This window comes from Stylophora pistillata, chromosome 7, assembly GCF_964205215.1.
Source record: "Stylophora pistillata chromosome 7, jaStyPist1.2, whole genome shotgun sequence".
In the NCBI taxonomy this organism is placed as follows: domain Eukaryota; kingdom Metazoa; phylum Cnidaria; class Anthozoa; order Scleractinia; family Pocilloporidae; genus Stylophora; species Stylophora pistillata.
The window spans coordinates 33,885,846-33,904,676 of NC_142525.1; the positions used below are offsets into that span (position 1 = coordinate 33,885,846).

At 38.7% G+C, this 18,831-nt stretch overlaps 1 protein-coding gene and 1 pseudogene across 2 annotated transcripts; both read left to right on the forward strand.

The window, feature by feature from the left end:
* The first annotated feature begins 1,762 nt into the window (after positions 1–1,762).
* Positions 1,763–5,454, forward strand: LOC148727551 (uncharacterized; annotated as a pseudogene). Its single transcript, XR_015989142.1, has 2 exons — positions 1,763–2,156; positions 3,534–5,454. The product of XR_015989142.1 is annotated as an uncharacterized LOC148727551 (transcript).
* A 1,681-nt stretch (positions 5,455–7,135) lies between these two features.
* Positions 7,136–13,034, forward strand: LOC148727552 (uncharacterized). Its single transcript, XM_088726296.1, has 4 exons — positions 7,136–7,666; positions 8,207–8,469; positions 9,776–10,244; positions 10,964–13,034. The coding sequence occupies exons 3-4, from the start codon at positions 9,782–9,784 to the stop codon at positions 11,293–11,295; spliced, it is 795 nt and encodes a 264-aa protein (XP_088582422.1). The 5' UTR covers positions 7,136–7,666; positions 8,207–8,469; positions 9,776–9,781; the 3' UTR covers positions 11,296–13,034.
* The last annotated feature ends 5,797 nt before the right edge of the window (positions 13,035–18,831 follow it).

The window sequence follows — 18,831 nt, forward strand, 5'->3', positions numbered from 1 at the left end:
GCTGTGTATATTCGTTATTTGACTGTAAGGGGGGAAATCAGTGTGCAGGAAAGAGCCCTCTACTTCTGAGTTTGACTTGCACTGGAGCTGAAATATTGGCTATTTTTAAAGGGGCCATTTGTGATAGGACTGAATTTTTTGCGGCTGTTTTGGACCCCCTTAAATCCCAAAGTGGCCCCAATATTTTTCAAATTCACCCCTCACATCGTCTAATTTGGCCCTTACAATTAGATTTATTTAGCCCCAAAATGCAATAAATCCAAACAAAAACATATCTGTCCGTAGATAATCCCAGAATTCATTAATATTCGTCTCAAAGTAGTGTCCAATATGTACATACACTGGTTTGTACACTAAGCTATAACTGAGGAATTCAACATGAAGTATAAGAACCCATATATCAGCCCAGTATACAAACCAGTATATCTCATGTGACACAGAGTATTCATGATGTATAATGGCATGAATACTGAAATATAAGAAATCATACCACATGTGTATACGGTCCTGGTATTTTCTTAGCATACCCTGACTGTACTGTTTATGATACGGACCTTACACATCCTTATATTCACCGTATACAATTGGTTATACTGACTGTATACACCCCAAGGAAGGATCCTTATACAGAACATTTTATGCAGTGTAACGAAATGCTGATAAATTTTATGGAGTACCCGAACACTGTTATTCCACCTATTTGTGTTGGTAATCATCAGCTCGAACGTCTCTCATCTTTTAAATTACTTGGTGTTAAAATCAGAGACAATCTTAAATGGAATGACCACATAGACTACATTTATTGCCAAGGCCGCCAAACGTTTATGTACCTCAAGAGTACTTAAAAGAGCTGGCGTAGCGAATAGCAACTTTATAAATATTTATAAGTGTGCTGTTAGATCTATTTTAGAATATGCCGTGGCTGCTTGGCAAGACATCCCTGAATATTTGTCATCCAAATTAGAAACTATACAAAGGAGAGCCCTTAAGGTAGTTTTTCCGGGTGTTACTCATAAGGAAGCCCTGGCCATATCTGGCCTCCCAAGCCTAGAAGTCAGGAGAAAAACATTAATTAGGAAGTTCATTGCGACATGGAAACTCCGCTCTCAAGCTAATGTTTATAATGTTCCTTATAATCTTAGATCTGGGCGTGAAGAGTCCGTTCGCCAGGAGGCAAGAACCAAGAGAACTAATGACTTTATAACTTTTAGATTTTTAGATTAATTATTACGTTGACTATACATTACTATACTTTAATTATATTTAACAGTTTTGTAAATGATATCCCTTGATAATTCAGTTTGTACATGGTTTCAACTGCATTGAAAGAGTGAATTAAACGATATTTATTTATTTATTTATTTATTTATTTATATCAAGTCCTCTTAACTTTTTCACATTTATAGGTGAAAAACAGAAAGGTCGACTGGAAACTCTTCCTGTATTGTTACCCGTGTTTTGAACAATGATTTCTTTGAAATGAACAGTAATGTAATTGAAAAATGATTCTTTTCGAAAGTTTGCTCTAAAAATCTGACCTCACTTAGTAGCATCGCAGACTTGTAGGTGGGTGAGGAAATGTTTATATACTTAGCCTAAGAACTAATTTTTGTTTAGCACAACCACGTCCGTTTCTATTATCTGTATTTCTGTGGGGCGAGAAATGTGTTAGACCAGTTATGAGGTTGCATTGTTGCGTGATTTTTTTGGAATGTGTGACAATATTGATCACGTATTGTGACAGGCTTTCTCGGAATTATTGCGCAGTTCCATTCTTCACTGAGCGAAATTGAACCTCCATATTTAATCCGCCTGGGTTTCAACAACGGCTGTGTTCTAAACAGGGATAATGTTGCGGTCAAAAAAGCGAGTTCATTTGTTCAACTGTGATAATACATACGGGATGGCGCCTGTTGAGAAGTTGGTGGAGGAAGTGAAGAAGAAATTTCAGGAGAAATTAAGCATCCATATTGATCGTGTAGAGAAGCACTCATTCAGACTTGCTCAAATGTCTGAAATGGTCGTCAAAGTTACAACCCTAGAGATGGATATGGCCTTTTTCGTGGTTCATGCGCATGAATCTCGGCTCTCCATCAACGAAGACAACGCTGGAATTGGCTACGATAAGATATACAAAGCTTTACTTCAAGCAACGGGTAAGAAGCGGGAGTATTTTTTACTAACAGTTAATTTTTCGAACACATTTCATTATTCTTCATAACACATTTTTGGCAAGCAGGGTTATCTGTGAGAAGGGTAGTGGTGACTTACTGCAAACCTTTTCTATAGTTCCTAAACATTAGCTCATTAAACTCATCTGACGTGAAAGCGGAAGTAGGCTGAAGTAATAAGCATCGATTAGGTCGATTGTTGCTCCCCAGAGTGGCAAAATGCAAAGAATTGTTTTGTGCGGCTGCGACAGGGTTTTATACACTCTGAGTGAGTTTGCAGTCTGAAGTTTCTGTTTCTGTTAAAAGGGTTAATCTTGCCTTTTGAAATTGGGGTGGCTGAAAGCCTAAACCACTCCTCTTCCCCCTATTCGATCGAAAGGTGTTTTAGATCGCATACAGTTCGGAAATACGATAAATTATTAACATTTTTGTCTAGATGCAACACGTTCAAGTTGAGGAATTGCTAATAAAGATAAACTTATAATTGAGTATCCATCCGTGTAGCCGTCTAAAAACTGTCTGGGAAAAAAAGAGCAGAAGTGCAACTAGATTTTGATCGATACTTAAATGTATTATTGGTCTACAATGATGAATATTATTGAAAGGATGAATTCTTTTAACAATGATGGAGTCTTCCTAAAAGGTTAATCAATCTCCAAGAATTAAAGGAAATGGAGAAACAATCCACCTCCTACATTACGAGCATTTAGTCACCAGTTATCCTTTCAGTAGAAAATAGGTTCAAAATGCCTTTGTCAAACCACGTGACATTCCTTTGCCCTTTTCTCTCTCGATAAGAAGGAACACTGACATAGCTAACTATTTAGGAACGGTTGTTTACGTAACGGAAGACGAACCTTAAGTTAAACTTTTTTTCTTGAACCAAAAGAAAGTGATTTTCTCTCCATGATATGTCAGATTTTATTAACCAATTGGGAGATTAGTGATGCATTATTATCTTTATTTCCATGTATGGAAAAAAAAATGGAAGAAAAATTAATTGCGTAGTAGAGAAGAGGCCTGGGAGGTCATTGCATGACGCAAGCCGCTCATGTCAGATCCATTTTATGTGATTAGTCATTTCATATGAAATGCCTTGTAGACAAGTCGACAAAAGATGGCTGCGGCAATCCTGTAAGCCTTGCCAATCAAGACCAATTGTTCATCTTTTAAATCTGGTTATCAGATCAGGAAGGGAATTTGTATTGAGTATGTCAGTGTCACGGGAGCAAGTTTCATTATATTTTGGCTAATAGATCGGATAAAGACGCAGTAATCCACAACAAAACACTGGAAATTACATCATATGTGATACTGTAACATTGTTGCGCCTCTATAAATTTGAATTTCCTTGGTCCGCAGGTGGAAATGTCATTATTGTTATCGGGGGAGACGACAACTACAGGGGCAACGACGAAGAGAATCGAGAGGTTATTTCACGCTGGGCGAAAAGGAAAGTTTCCTCACAATTCAGCGAAGAGTATCTCGATGGTAGAAAGAGCTTCATATTTTCTTGGAATAAACAACATCGAGCGATTCACGAAGAAGCTCTTCTGCACCACTTTGATCCAAACAAGAAAGGACAGAAGTTCGAATATCAACAACAATCTCCAGTCCAGCAAACTAAACCAGAACCCCAATTTCAAGCAGCAACTCCAGAATTCCAAAATGCACAGAAACCCGGCAAAAGTCTACCACGCAACAATGAAGCCACTTCTGAGGTGACAGTGGTCGAAGAAAGGCACTCTGATTCATACCATGGCGGCGACAATTGTTCTGCGCGCAGCGGCAAGATAGTACCCACTTTGGGTATTCAGAGAGAGGAAAGAGGAGGAGATCTATGTTACCCACAAAGGAATTTTTCAGAAGGAAAAAGTAACCATGCTCAAAATACCCAACAGCTGGTGCGGGCGTCACAATTCTCAGTTAAATCCCCTCCCATTGTTTTGCTGAGAGGTTTCGCTCGTTATGGAAAGGTACCTGATCGGATTGGTGACCTTCAAATATGGGACCCTGAATTCAAAGTTCCTGAGGACATTCAAGAGAGGCTGCTTAAAAAACTCCGCCACACACCTTTGATTGGAATGATAGTCATTAAGCACAGTGATGGCTCAATTGAATGTTACATTGATCCAAATCTGAAAAAAGTTTCATTGGACGGGGATATACAGCTTGGTGCTAATGAAAAAATAGTCTTGAAAACTCGTATTTGCAACGGAGAAGTGTCGTTTGAAGACGTTGATGTACAGCGGTTTAAGTATGGAAATGTGTGTAGCCCTCAACACATTATCGATGGTTTTAGAACAGGAGATAATAAGCCTAATGGTGACGTGTACATCATTTCAAATGACTCAGACAATTTTCGATGTGTAGTAAAAAGTGGAATTGATGTTAAGAAAGTAATAAGAATAGCGTTGGAAGATCTTTCCTGTTTAATTCCCTGTAGGACCCCGTTGCCAAATCATTAGTGAACTTGCATGAAATAAATGCTTTTTTAGCTTTTTAAGGCAAAAAAAGTCAGTTTGTCGCCTTACAGAAAACGCCCATACGCCTCAAGAAATAACTGTAGCTTCAGCAATCAATCTGTGTTATTCTTTATAAGGTTTACATATTGTTTTAAAATACGTAACGGTAACTATGATGATAATATACCAACGAAACATTATGTAATTAATTTTTCGTTAATTTTCCTTTTGAAATGCTTATCGAAATTAATCATTATCAGATGTGATTTCGAAAAATTACAATACTGAGGTATTTAGCTTTGTCCATACTATTATACTGCCGAACTTGAACAGAACCTCGCTCAAAATTACTGAGTTTGGGAGAGAAACATGGATGAAAAATTACCTGGAAGATTATTCTTAGTTTTGTTTGAGTGGTTTGGCCTCAAGTGATCGCTTAATACTGGTGGAAGATAATACGAACGGACCGTTGGGACTTGAAGGAAAATTACAGTGATTAAGGGGAAACAAAGTCGGGACTTTGGCAACCAACCGCTTAAGAAAGGGTGACCGCTTAATACGGTGCTCCATAATTCAGGTTTGACTTCCTTTGAAAAACTTTTCCCTGTGTACTACCTAATTACAAAGAAAAATTGCAGTAATGAACTCTCCTCAGTAGGGAACTACAAAGCAAGCTTGTAGCTTATGGAAACGATATGGTTGTAGCTCGACCTAAGAGCGAAATTAAGTTTTGTTACGTCTATTATAATGCAAGGTTCGTTTTTGTCGATTGTTGGAAGCAAATGCATTTTCGTGAGAGAATAAATTTGTTAAACCCATTATTGGTTTCGGGTGTTGCAACATGGTGTTGGGATTGCGTGACTCATTTCGATCAATAACGACAGGCTTTCTCGGAAACATTGCGCAATCGTCTTCTCCCCACAGGTGAATTTGGATATTTAGATCTACTGTTTCAGGTTTCTAACAACAGCTACGTTCAAAGCGATAGACAAGAATATGTTACAGTCAAAAAGGCGAATTCATCTATTCAACTGTGATAATACATACAGGTTAGAGCCTGTTGAGAAGTTAGTGAACGAATTGAAGAAGAAATTGCTTGACCAATTCAGCATCCATGTCGATCGTGTAGTGAAGCACACATTCAGACTTGCTCAAATGTCTGAAATTGTCGACAACATTCCAACATTAGAGATGGATATGGCCTTCTTCGTGGTCCATGCGCATGAATCCCGGCTCTCGATCAATGAAGACAACGCTGGAATTGGTTACGCCAAGATAAACAGAGCTTTATTTCAAGAAACGGGTAAGGAGCGGAAGCACTTTCACTTTTTTGTTTTTCTTGTTTGAAACATATTTACGTTTCCTGAACAACACGTGTTTCGGCAAGCAAAGTCCTTTGTAGGGAAGGCAGTGATCCCATAGTCAAATCTGCTGCAAAACTGTTATATATCTCCCACAACAATGGCGGAGACTTGTCAGATATCGTATGGTTGAAAGCGAAAGTATATTAGCGTAGATTGATATCTTATTTTCATCAAGTTCGAATGTGAACTTAGGTTGCTCCGTAATGTGGCAACAGCGACCAGTTGTTTCATGTGGCTGTGTCAGAGTAATACTCGAAGGAAGTTTGCTGTCCGACCATTCTGTTCCTTCCTGATCGACTTTCGCAAATAGAATGTGCGAGGTCAGGAGGGACTCAAATCGTACATTTGAGGTCTATCACAGGGCTCCCAATCGTAGTATTTTAGGGTTTCCTCGCTGTAAGTAATGTTTTTGACCACTGTGCAAATATGCCGTTTAACGAACCATCAAATATAAACGTTTTAGTGTGGCCATAGTTAATAGAGGTGTGGCTTTTAACTATTAACTATGGTAACGAGGCGAGCAGCAAAACGAAAAGTATAAAGTAATGAAAAATCTATCATGAGAGAATATCATTATAAGGATCTCTGTTTTTGCGAGTACTAAAACACTTGTAGAATATGAATAAATACGGCCACAACCGAGAGCCGAGTGCTGTATTTTTCGTATGTAACACGAGTGGCGAGATTGAGCGACCACGTCACAGTTATCACCGTTTCAAACTTTGTTGAATGAACTTGGTCTGTAATTTTTTTCGGAATATCAACTGGCTGCAAGATTTGTTGTGGTAAGCGACGAAGTTCCAAATGCATTTTCAGAACAACAAGAGAACGAGAACACTAAAAAGAAAGAGCTGTATGATCTAAAGCTGGATTTTCAGAAAACTCCTCGAAAGTTGCGACGACACATGAATTTAAAAGAAAAATGGAAAACATCACTCATGAGAATCCATTTGTATTTGTATGTCACTCGTATGTAGCCGTATGAACTTTTTTTGTATCCGTCATGTCATGATCGTCGAACAAAACGGTCACGTTCACGCCAACGAATAGGATAACACTGAAAAGCATATCTCATATCTAGTAACAATACTCTAGAGCTCATTTAATTACTTTCGAATATGCTTTATCCAAAGGAGGAGATGTGATCATTATTATCGGGGGAGATGACAACTATAAGTGCGACGACCAAAAGAATCGAGAGGTTATTTCACGTTGGGCGAAGAGAAAAGTTTGCTCACAATTCAGCGAAGAGTATCTTGATGGTAGAAAGAGCTTCATCTTTTCTTGGAACAAACAACATCGAGCGATTCACGAACAAGCTTTGCTGCCTCACTTTGATCCAAACAAGAAAGGAAAAAAGTTTGAATATCAACCATCGTTTACAAAACCAGGACCTGAATCGCGAGTTTCATCTACTGAATCAAGAAATCCGCAAAAATCCAAAACCCAGAAGTTCCCCACACACACACACCCGAAAATGCCTTGCATAACAATTAAGCCATCTCTGCAGTAACAGCGGTGAAAGAAAGTCAGACTGACACATACCGTAGTGTCGTCAGTAGTACTGGGTGCAGTGGCAGAGACAGTGCATGGAAGGAAGCCTTATACAGTAATTATAGAGATGGTGCTGGAGAAACTCTCCTTTCAAACCCTGGAAAAATCCAAGGTTAGAAAACACGTCACTAACAGTTAGTAAGAACTTTTTTCATTTCGGCCACTGATCACAAAAAAAAAAAAAAAAAAAAAAAAAAACCTGAAGTTAACACACTTGCTAAAAATTGTATAGCGAGAGGAACTTAGGATAACGCTCTGTCATAGCAAGCCCGGAAGCAAACCAGGCGCGTAGCGTCCTATACGCATATACGAACGTGCGTACTTAAAGTGACCAGAAAATTTTGTAATTTCTAGCAATTTTATACGCTCAGTTTACTTAGGTTTCTAGATCATATGTACTTGTGCGTACTTGAAAAAATGACCACGCTACGCGCCTGCAAACAAGCTCTCACAAATGGGCTTCACTCGCCTTTTCAGATAGATGCAAACCACCTAAATCGACTGATAAGTGAGGTAAAGTTTGACGTTTCCATAACTCATTAAGGAAATGAATTCTGTAAAACTTGTGTCTACCACGCTAACCATTAGGGAACCGTACTTCTCACAGTTAACAAGCTTTAAAATGTACGAAGTCTTGTTTTTCGCTCCTTAGATCTGGCAATTCTCGGCTGTAATGTGTCTCATGAATCTTTGAAAGAAGTGTTAACGGTTTTTGAAGGAATCCGTCCTAGCCTTCATTTATCAGACGAACCTTAGTTGGCAATCCCCCAGTTACCATCGTTGAAGAGTTTTTGAGGGAAAATCGCTTCAAAGTATCTCTGTTGGTGATGGACGGTTCTACAGTGAGCGATAGTTTCAACAATCACAAAGCGATGGAATATCAACGACTAGTAGGAAGTATAGCGGATAAAGTTGGTAAGTCTTCGAAGTGCAGTACTTCAGTTAATCTCATCTCACAGTACCTTTGATCAAAATTTTTCAAACCCATTGCTTTATTTTTTTGCGTCAGTCTTTTGTGCTGAAATCGATTTGTCGTCAAGCTAATTGCCTCCAATGGTTCATCTAATGTGCTGCTATAAATGATAGATTATCGCGCGATAAATGGAAATTATCGCACGATAATATTTATTATTAAAAACTAGATTATTGGATAATGCAATTCAAGACTTTTTATTGGCTTAGCCATTATGGTATATCAGCCAATATACCATAATCTACAAATATGGTAAGCATACGTGTCAGCTTAAAATTAAAAGGGAGCTAAAAATTTAATAAAATTTAATAATTTAATTCAACGTTTTTAATAAAACAATTACTCCACTCGCGCTTGTTGGATATGAGATGACTATAGCCAACTCGGCGCTACGCGCCTCGTTGGCTATCTATCATCTCATATCCAACGCGCGCTCGTGGAATAATTGTTAATTATCGCGCGATAATTTATCATTTATCACGTGATAAATGGAAACTTGTCAGGTCACGTAATCGGCTGTCATGCATGTTGTTTCCGTGGACGACAATGACTGCCACAGTTGAGGAGCTTTGTTTTGAGGTCGATAGTTCGTTTTATTCATGTAAAAAGATCATTTAGCAGTACGTTGCAATACTACGACACATAGCTCTTTGAATCAGTATAGTAAACCTTGATTTTGCGAAGTCCGAGCCCGTGGAAACTTTGTATTATTTATTTATGTTTTGTGATAACGTTTTGATGATTGCATGACTTACACTGTCACGGTTGTGTTACACTAACACCTTGAAATAAACTTTCATCGGTTTGCTCATCTTCCAGTCTATACTACGCGCCTCGTTGGCTATCTATCATCTCATATCAAACGCGCGCTCGTGGAATAATTGTTAATTATCGCGCGATAATATTTATTATTATCGCGCGATAATTTATCATTTATCACGTGATACATAGAAACTCGTCAGGTCACGTAATAGGCTGTCATGCATGTTGTTTCCGTGGACGACAATGACTGCCACAGTTGAGGAGCTATTATCGCGCGATAATTTCCATTTATCGCGCGATAATCTATCATTTATCGCGCTATAAAAAAATGTGTCATGTCCCCTATGGGCCACCGTAGATAGATATTTATCCAGTGTATAGCGTTATCCATCCTTCGAACAACCGGGGCCTGGTCACGAGAATTTAATTTTTGCTGAGAGATAATAATGCTGCACTTATTTACATTTGAATCTGCTTTGTCCACAGGAGGAGATGTCATTGTTGTTATCGGCGGAGATGACAATTACAAAAGCGATGACGAAAAAAATCGGGAAGTTATTTCACGTTGGGCGAAAAGGAAAGTCTCCTCACAGTTCAGCGGAGAGTATGTTGATGGCAGAAAGAGCTTCATCTTTTCTTGGAACAAACAACATCGACCGATCCACGAACAGGCTGTTTCATCACTTTGATCCAAACAAGAAAGGACAACAGTTTGAAGATAGGCCACCACGTGCAAACCAACCTTCAAGGACAGAACCTAAATCGCGAGCAAATCTGAGAGAAAAGGAAAATTTACACACACCCAATCATACCCAACAAAATGATGAAGCCATATCTGCAGTAAAAACGATCAAAGAAATGCAAACAGGTACACAACGTAGCAGAGACACAGAGATCAGTAGTTGGAGAGATAGTTTTGGAGAAATACCATCTTCAACCTCTAGAGAAACCAAAGGTAAGGGTAGACCTTGATAAATTGTGAGGTTGTCACGAAATGAGAGAAAAAAAATTCACCTGCCATGTATATTTCAGAGGGCAAATCACGCCTTATGCCGGTTCATAAATTTACGAATGACACTCTCCTTTCTGTAAAAATTCACGCGTTACATTATTGATTTTGGCCTAATCCGCGTCACGTACAGGCCCCTTGCCTCTCTCTAGGAGAATGGTCAGACAGTAGCTTTGAAAAGTTTTCTGTAAAGTTAAGCCAGCGATCACATGATATGAAACCATTTGTAAAACAGTCAGTCATATGTTTTGCTTGGTTCCATTGGCTACCTCCTTTATCCGCTTGTGTCAGAAAAAAATCCCGACTGCAATAAATCATTAATATAGCATTGTATAGCGAGAGGTTATGTGCTGTTATTACAGGGCCGAGCTACGAGCAAACAAGCTCTCACAATTGAACGACACTAATTCATAATTACCTTCAACTAGGGATGTAAACTTGTTCAAGTCAGAATCGACTAAAACTACGATAACTACCATTTCGATACCATTCTCACCATCAAAAGGCGGAAAGAAATTATCTTTTAGCGATTGGAGGTTATGTTTGACGTTTCTGTCACTTATTGATAGAGGGAAACTTTTGTTGACCTCTGGTCTGGCCATCGTGCCTCGTGCGGTTATTAAAATGTTTAAAAAAAAGTATGACCAACTGTATTTACCCTCTAGATCTGGTATTTCCCGGCTGTACCGTGCCACCTGAGTCCGTACGAGATCCGCTGCAAAAAGATTCTGACGGAACTCGTCCCATCCTTCAGCTATCAGTCGTTACTTCTGTGAAATCTACTCCAGACCATACTCATAATAAATCCTCAGAACTACACTGCTGTCATGGGAACATTTTTCCAAATACCTCGCAGCCTGTACTGGCGGCACAAATCTCGGTAAGCCCCCCTACTGTTGTTCTATTGAGAGGTGTCGCTCGTTACGGGGAGATATCTGATAAATTGGGTGACCTTCAAGTTTGGGACCCTGAATACAAACTTCAAGGTGATATTTAAGAGAAGCTGCTTCAAATGTGCAGAAATAGCCCTGTGACTGGAGTACGAATCATAAGGTAAAGTGATGGCAGAACTGAGAGTCGCCTTCATCGAAATATAAAACCTTTTTCGCTAGACAGGGAAATAACGCTAGCTGCCGATGAAAAACTCGTATTAAAGACTCGTGTGCGCGAAGGAAAGGTCTCCTTTGAAGACGCCGATGTACAATTTAAGTATGAAAATTTGTATATTCCTCAATACATTATCGATAGTTTTACAGAAAAGGATAATGGTAAACTAGTGTACATCATTTCAGACAGGAAAGACAAATTTCGAAGTGTAGTAAAACGTGAGGGTGTTGGCGAGACAGTGAAAGAATTTTGGGGAGAAAGAGCTTTTCTTATGTATTCCCAAGTTTTTCTGGGATTCTGCATTTCCTTTTTGTTTGACAAAGTCAAATTGATACCTTGGAAGGAATGCCATCCATTCCTTAAAGTTACATCTGTGGCTATCAGTTAGGGAATTTGCTTTTCGAAACTTATCTCCAGATAATCAGATTTTTTTTATGAAATGATCAGATATAACATCGCATAAAGATGATGTTAATGTATTTACCTTTCTTCACAAAAGTATTTAGAATTTCGTAATTAGTCGACTCATTATAACACAGCCAAGAAATCATAGTAGTCTTGAACTTTCATTGAACTCGCTCATAGCCTCTTCCAGTTGTCCAGTCCGTGAAACTAAGCGTGAGGATAAATGACGCGAAGGTTGCGGCTGAGCAAACTTGCGACTTGCGACTTGGCCCTTACAGATTGTGTGACTTTTTGGCATGACCAGAAAAAAACGAGTACAATTTTTGCTCCTTTTTCAAAAAAAGCACTGCAGCCTATTCAGCATATTTTAGTTTTTTTTTTTTAACGGAACACAATAAGAGTCATGAAACGTGATGCTAACATCGTAAATTTTCGTACATTAATTCACTGCAGTTTTTTGTCAGAGCAAGGGTGCTTCTCCAAATGAAGTGAAATATCATGCTCTATTAACCATAAATATATAGTTTTAAGCATAATTTTAAAACAATCGTGCAGTGTTAGTAGCATAACATGCTACTTTTACTAGGACAGTAAATATATATTGCATATTGATTTACAGAAATAGAAGAGATAATAATCGGGTGATCGGTGGAATGGCGGATTATCTCAAGACGCAGAATGACGGAATATCCTTAAAGTGTAGAATGCCTCTTATGAAACAAAAATCGCAAAAAATGGAATTGCATTACTATAAGAAAATTATTTACAATTAACAGGCGAAATTGAGAGATGCCTAGCCTCTTTAAATTTTATTATATTACTGCTACATATAATTATTATTACTGTAGATAATGTTATTATTTGTTACCATTTATTTATTGGTTCGTTGTCAATTAGAAAATATTTTCTTGAATCATCTTTCCCTTGTGGAACAGAGTACTCATAATTTAGTGGAATGGGGCAGATTTGCTGTCGGTTTTGCATTTGAGACAAATCTTCTGCAACACTACCTTCTAGCATCATTAAACAACTTCTGGCTCTTTTCAATACTCTAAAAATTGCGCTATACCAATAGCCACATGTAGTCTTTGACCATCTATTTTGTAGACAAATACATCAGTTAAATACCCCGGACAATAAGTTTTCCGATTTCAATTTTTTAGAGTATAATAGCTGGATATAACGTAGTGCCAACATATGAAATAAAGTTCCTATGATACGAGATTCTTTTTTGCGTTTCCTAGTTAATAGTTATCTAGTTTTCTTGCGCACTGAAAGAACGATTTGCCGGCCAAAACGATTGTTACATAGCTGTGATGTTACATAGCTGTGATGTTACATAGCTGTGATGTTACATAGCTGTGATGTTACATAGCTGTGATGTTACATAGCTTTGATGTTACATAGCTGTGATGTTACATAGCTGTGATGTTACACAGCTGTGATGTTACATAGCTGTGATGTTACATAGCTGTGATGTTACATAGCTGTGATGTTACATAGCTGTGACATGACATGACGGCAGCTAAGGCGGAAGAAGGAGAAATTAAGAATAGAGAGAAAATGTGCTGCGTAGCCGGAGCGCTAAATGATGCTAGATGCTAGAATTATACTCATATACCTTTTCTATACACTTCCTTTCAAGGTATGAAAATTTATGGCCGGTATGGATGCTTTTCGTTCGTCGACATGAAGCTAAAGGAGACTTACTGCTTCACAGTCGTAGGCCTCACTAAATTTATCGTATCCAAGAGTCAATGCAGCCAAAAATTTTCACTTACAACACCTATGTCAGTTATTTGCCAGTGAGCGGAATGGGACATGTGGTAATGTTGGGCTTAAACTACAAACGGTTTTCTTTATTTAAATTCCTATTTGGAGGCGAACTTGAACCTCTGCCTCTGCAATATCTGAGCAAAAGGGAAACTTGCAAAAAAAACTGCGCGATGTTTATCGGCGAAAAATCATCGTGCCCTGTAATACAGCTGATTCGATGCTGTTAAAAATTAGCTTTTCAGTGCGAAAGGCTTCTTTTGTCGTAATCTTGACCTAAACACCTCAGGAGAGAAAACGTCTAAGGCCTAGTTTATGCGTCGCGCTACAGTCGAATTTAATTCAAGGTCCCTCAAGCAATTAAATTCGACGATAGCGCGACTTCTAAAACGAATTAAATTCGTTTGGTAAATTAAATTCGTCCTTGACGCTTTATCAGTCTTGGTAAGATGGATAAAATATCGATAACGCGTCTTCAGTTTTAACGCCGCACTAGCTTCGCGTCGAATGAAATGCATACATTTTCTCAATGAATTTCAATTTATTTTGGCGAGCTCGCAGCGACCCCTGGCGCGTTCAAGATGCTGCTTCTTTAAATTCGATCGTGTTGATTTCGACGCATAAAACCACGCCACGACTTATGTCGATGGAACAACGAATTTAATGGAATTAAATTCGTCTGAATTAAATTCGACTGTAGGGCGACGTATACATATCAAACTGTTTCCCCACTGCAATGGACATTTGCTTTTGTCGGTTCCAGCCTGGCGCGGCCGCTAACCCAGATGCCCTTCTGAGCAAATTTTCAAAATGGCGGACAAGCTAAAGAGAGAGATAAGAGAACCAAAGCGATTCTGCAACGAATACTCAGCATACACCCCTGTTAAAAGGGTCATTTCATAGAGAAAAGATACAAAATTGTATGATGTTGAAGTCACGGAGGTTGACAAACCCAGCAAGAGACTGAAAACTCACTACATTGGCTACAGTACACGCTTCGATTAGTGGAGACCCTTCGGGGACGGTGAACCATCTGAATATTTTCCGTTCGTTCGTAAAGAAAGCCTGTTTATTCCATCGAAAACATCCCTTGAGGATAGAACACAATCATTTTACTTCCAACTGTTTCGTGAAATAAAGAAAAGGCTTTGGTCTGGAAGGCGAGAGGACCCTGATATAAACATAGACCTCAACGTTGACCAGGATGTTTTTATGGAAGGTCTTGGTTGTGTTTTGCCCGGTATTGTTCATAGAGGGAAGATGGTTTACCGATTGCAGTCAAATAGGCTGCTTGATTCATATCTTGGGCTGAAGTGAGACGAAAGAATTTTAAATCCAGCTGGAGATTTTGCCTATGTAATTCCAGGAACTGTCAAATACTGGCTGGGGCAAAGAAGTCCAATCACAGAATACAAAATCATTGGGGAGCAATACATTAAATCAGAAGTTGAAAACGGTTACTATATTAATTTTCAGTTTTTAAGAGGTGATGGTAACAGGAACAACTACCATGCAGATGAAATAACAATCATTCAATCACTGAAATAACAATCAACCAAAAATATGGAAATGACAATTTGTAATGAGTTTATGAGAAATGAAAGGTGATCTTATCGTGACTAACATTACCAAACTGAGGGAAGACTAGAGTCAGTAAATCCTCAAGCACTAAATGTTTTGTTTTGTAACGTACTGGCATTAATTTAATTCTGGTTAATTTAAGGTTGACATCTCGGCTTCCATTTGCCACTTTCCTTTACAAGATGTGCACAGTACACAGGAGCTGCACAATGTTTGCATGGTGATGTGCAGGTCTTGATGTTGTGGCCTTCGTTAAAACAGTTACTGCATTCATAAGTGTTCCTAACTCTTTCATATCCTGCTGCTTCTAGGAACTTAATCCTGTTTTTCTTCAGAAACAGTTGCTGGAGGGCATCAACTCCTTTGTGATTTGTAGATCTGAAAAAATCTTTGGAAGCTCTATCGTTGTATTTTTCCAAGCCTTGTTGTGTGTAATATGCAATGTTGTGATAAAGTGACAGGAACTCAGGGACATGGCAATGAAGTGCGTGCATGTAGGGAGTGACATCTTTTGCTTGGTACACGTTGAGAAAGAGTTCAAACCATGCTTTGATATCTCCTTGCAATTCAAGAATACTATCCTCAGATGTAAAATCTAGTTTTAAATCACCAATTATGTCCATAAATTTTTTCCAGATCACTTGTACATCTTCGTTTTTGCTGCATTAAGGAAGAAGCATAGGAATATTTATGTGCTGAAAGAGTTTCAGTTTTTCTGGTCCCGTAAGATCTCTATATTCCAGCTTTTTACTGTCCTTGTTGATTCTAAAGTTTAAAGAGATCCCAATACTTTTGATTAATTCTTCGTAACCTGCCATGTGTTTATACTTTTCCCTTGGGAATCCATCAGAGAAGGTGGTTTTTTTTTCAATAGCATCACTTCTTCTCAATTCTCCTATGAGCAATTCAATTAAAACATCTGAAATCCTGAGAAAGAGGTGCAATGTGTCTATGATGACATGATCCATGGGTATAAAATCAAATAAAGGTTTTCCGTTTACAGTTGAATTTTTTTGCAGTGGAGAACTTTGCTATTTCCTCAATGGTTCTAGCACCAAATGTGGGGTCATTAATTGACCACTTTTTACTTGTATCCCACCGTTGCTGCCTGGGACACTTGCACCACACACAAGCATAATCTTCATTTGCCCTGCCCAGACCACAGACCAGTCCTAAAAATTTCCAGTCCCCACCTAAAAAGTACTCAAGTTTATAGGTGCTGTTATTTACACTTATTTCATGTAAGTTTGACATTTCCATTCGAAGGTCTGCTAGGCTATCTCTTAGATTATCATATGTCTCTGTAGTTTTTATAACTGCAAATACATAATTCCCTTTCTCACCCATTGCCACCTCCTTTTCATTCAGAATGGTAAAGGTGAAGTTCACAACTGTAAGCCTCTTTCCAATATTCGTTCCATCACCACTAAGCTTGATCTTGATGGTTTGTCCAGCTTTGATTTCTCCATTTTTCTGAAGCCTTACAATATGCTCTTGTAAGGTTTCTGCAAATCCTAACTGAACACCCTCAGCAAATCCTAACCATAGTTAATAGAGGGGACTGGGTACTAACTGAACACCCTCAGCAAATCCTAACCATAGTTAATACAGGGGACTGGGTCCTAACCGAACACCCTCAGCATCCCCTGGAGTTGGTCTCAAGGCCCATTTGCTGTTTAGTTCATTGATTCGCTTTTTTATGGAATATGAATTTGGGACACCACTGGCTTTTGTGGCAATTTCATGCCAGGCCTCATTTGAAATATTGAATTTATCTTTCAGATAGAGCCACATATTGATATTGTCAAGGTCATGATTAGTAAGTTCCTTAGGATCAGTCTCTGTGAATTCCAGTTCTCCCTCTCCAACAAGATTGAAAGTTTCATACTGATAAGTATCAGTGTTAAAGACTTCAACTTTGGTGGCAACAAAATTGTATAGTCCAAGAAAGGACAGTGTAGTTTGGCACTCCTCCTTCAGCTGGTTTTTTACTCTCTTCTGATGGTGGTTGGAATACTCATCAAACCTTTTTTTGGCAGGGCCTCTACCTTTTTTACCACTTTTACCATTTTTAATCACCTTTTTCACTATTTGCTTAAATTTTTTCCTGTAGAAGGCCCCTTTCTTCTCAGCTGTCTCGAGAGCTTCCCGCGCTTTTTGATCAATGCGCAATCGCTTAGCTTTCTCCTTTACTAGCGATTCTTCTAAAGCTCTTTTCTCTCCCCTTAACCGGTTGTTCTCATTTTTAAGCTGATGCACATCAACCTCATTATAATACACCTTAAATTGATACCGAGGACCCGTTTCCAGCTTGTTAAGAAGTGCATTCAATTGCCTTCCGCCACATTTGCTAGCTCTCTTGACTGCTTTTTGGAGACTGAATATTTTCTTTCTGAAGACCTCTAGAATTCGGTTATTGAGCATTATACCTCGTATACCTGATCGTTCAAATACTTTGCTTATAACAGCAGAGAGGACCGACTCATGGTTTTCTTTGTCATCTTCTATACATTCCTTCGAAATCGTGTAGATTAGTAGGCTGCAGCAAAAATTTATTGGACGACGTTAGGGTAAAAACAGCAGTCTAACCTGAAAAAAATGTATTTATTCCGACTCTTTCGGAAAATAACTTTACAATTCTTACTTGTTTATCTCGTAAGTAAACGATGGTAAATTAATACCCGAAGCGCTTTCCGAGCTACCCGATTCTTCTCCCACTGCTTTCACGCTTATAAAACAGGAAACGAGCAGAAGGAGGAAGGTGTGGCTGTTTTGACTAGCCATTTGACGAGGTTCAATCTGCTCCTTGTTCGACAATTTACATATCAAAACAAAGGAAATTTGTTCCTGTCTTTGATTTTGGCGGTACATTTTTAATTTTCGCTTGCGTAAGAGAGAAATCGCCCAAGACTCCTTGCTCGGTCTTGTTTTGACCACGAACGCCTTCTTAATTTTGAAGGACCCGCTCGGGAAAAGGTGAAAATGACGAGGGAAAAACTTTACTTTGTAGTACGAAAATACACAAAAAGGAAAGCCATGATATTATAGTTCAATATTTCGGTGGTACATTGTTAACTTTATATACAGAGAGTCGGCAAGATGATATAACATCCAAAAATCGTACTCAATTTGAGTGGGCCGATGAAGTGGGCGTGGTCACGAAATTCAGTAAGAGACTATTTGTACCCCTTGAGTTTGATATGACTAGGCCTTAGTCAGTCTCCTCCGGCCTCCGTTTGATGCACACGGTTCACCTTTGTACGGCTGAACCGTACTTGCAACTTCCATTTCTTCTCTCTCACTGAGTATGATGTATCACAACTCTCAGAAGAGCTTGCTTCTGTTGATCTAATTGACTATTCTAGAGTATTTAAACGCTGGCGAAATCATTACAAAATTCCGATAGATGTGAGATTTGGAAGGGTCACCTCAGAGTTTTCTGCGTCATCACCATCTACAGATCCACTGGAAGACAAAGTAAGAGCACTTTTGGGCCCGAGTTTTAACTATTCATTTTTTCAATTTTTCTTTTTTTGGAAAAGGTTTCTACAAATGATAAGCTTGATAAGTGCGCAAAAAAAAAAAAAAAAAAAAAGAAAAAGAAATCGCTTCATAGGCATTAGAGGAAACCTCTGGCTTTTGGGACATATACTCAGTCATTAAACCC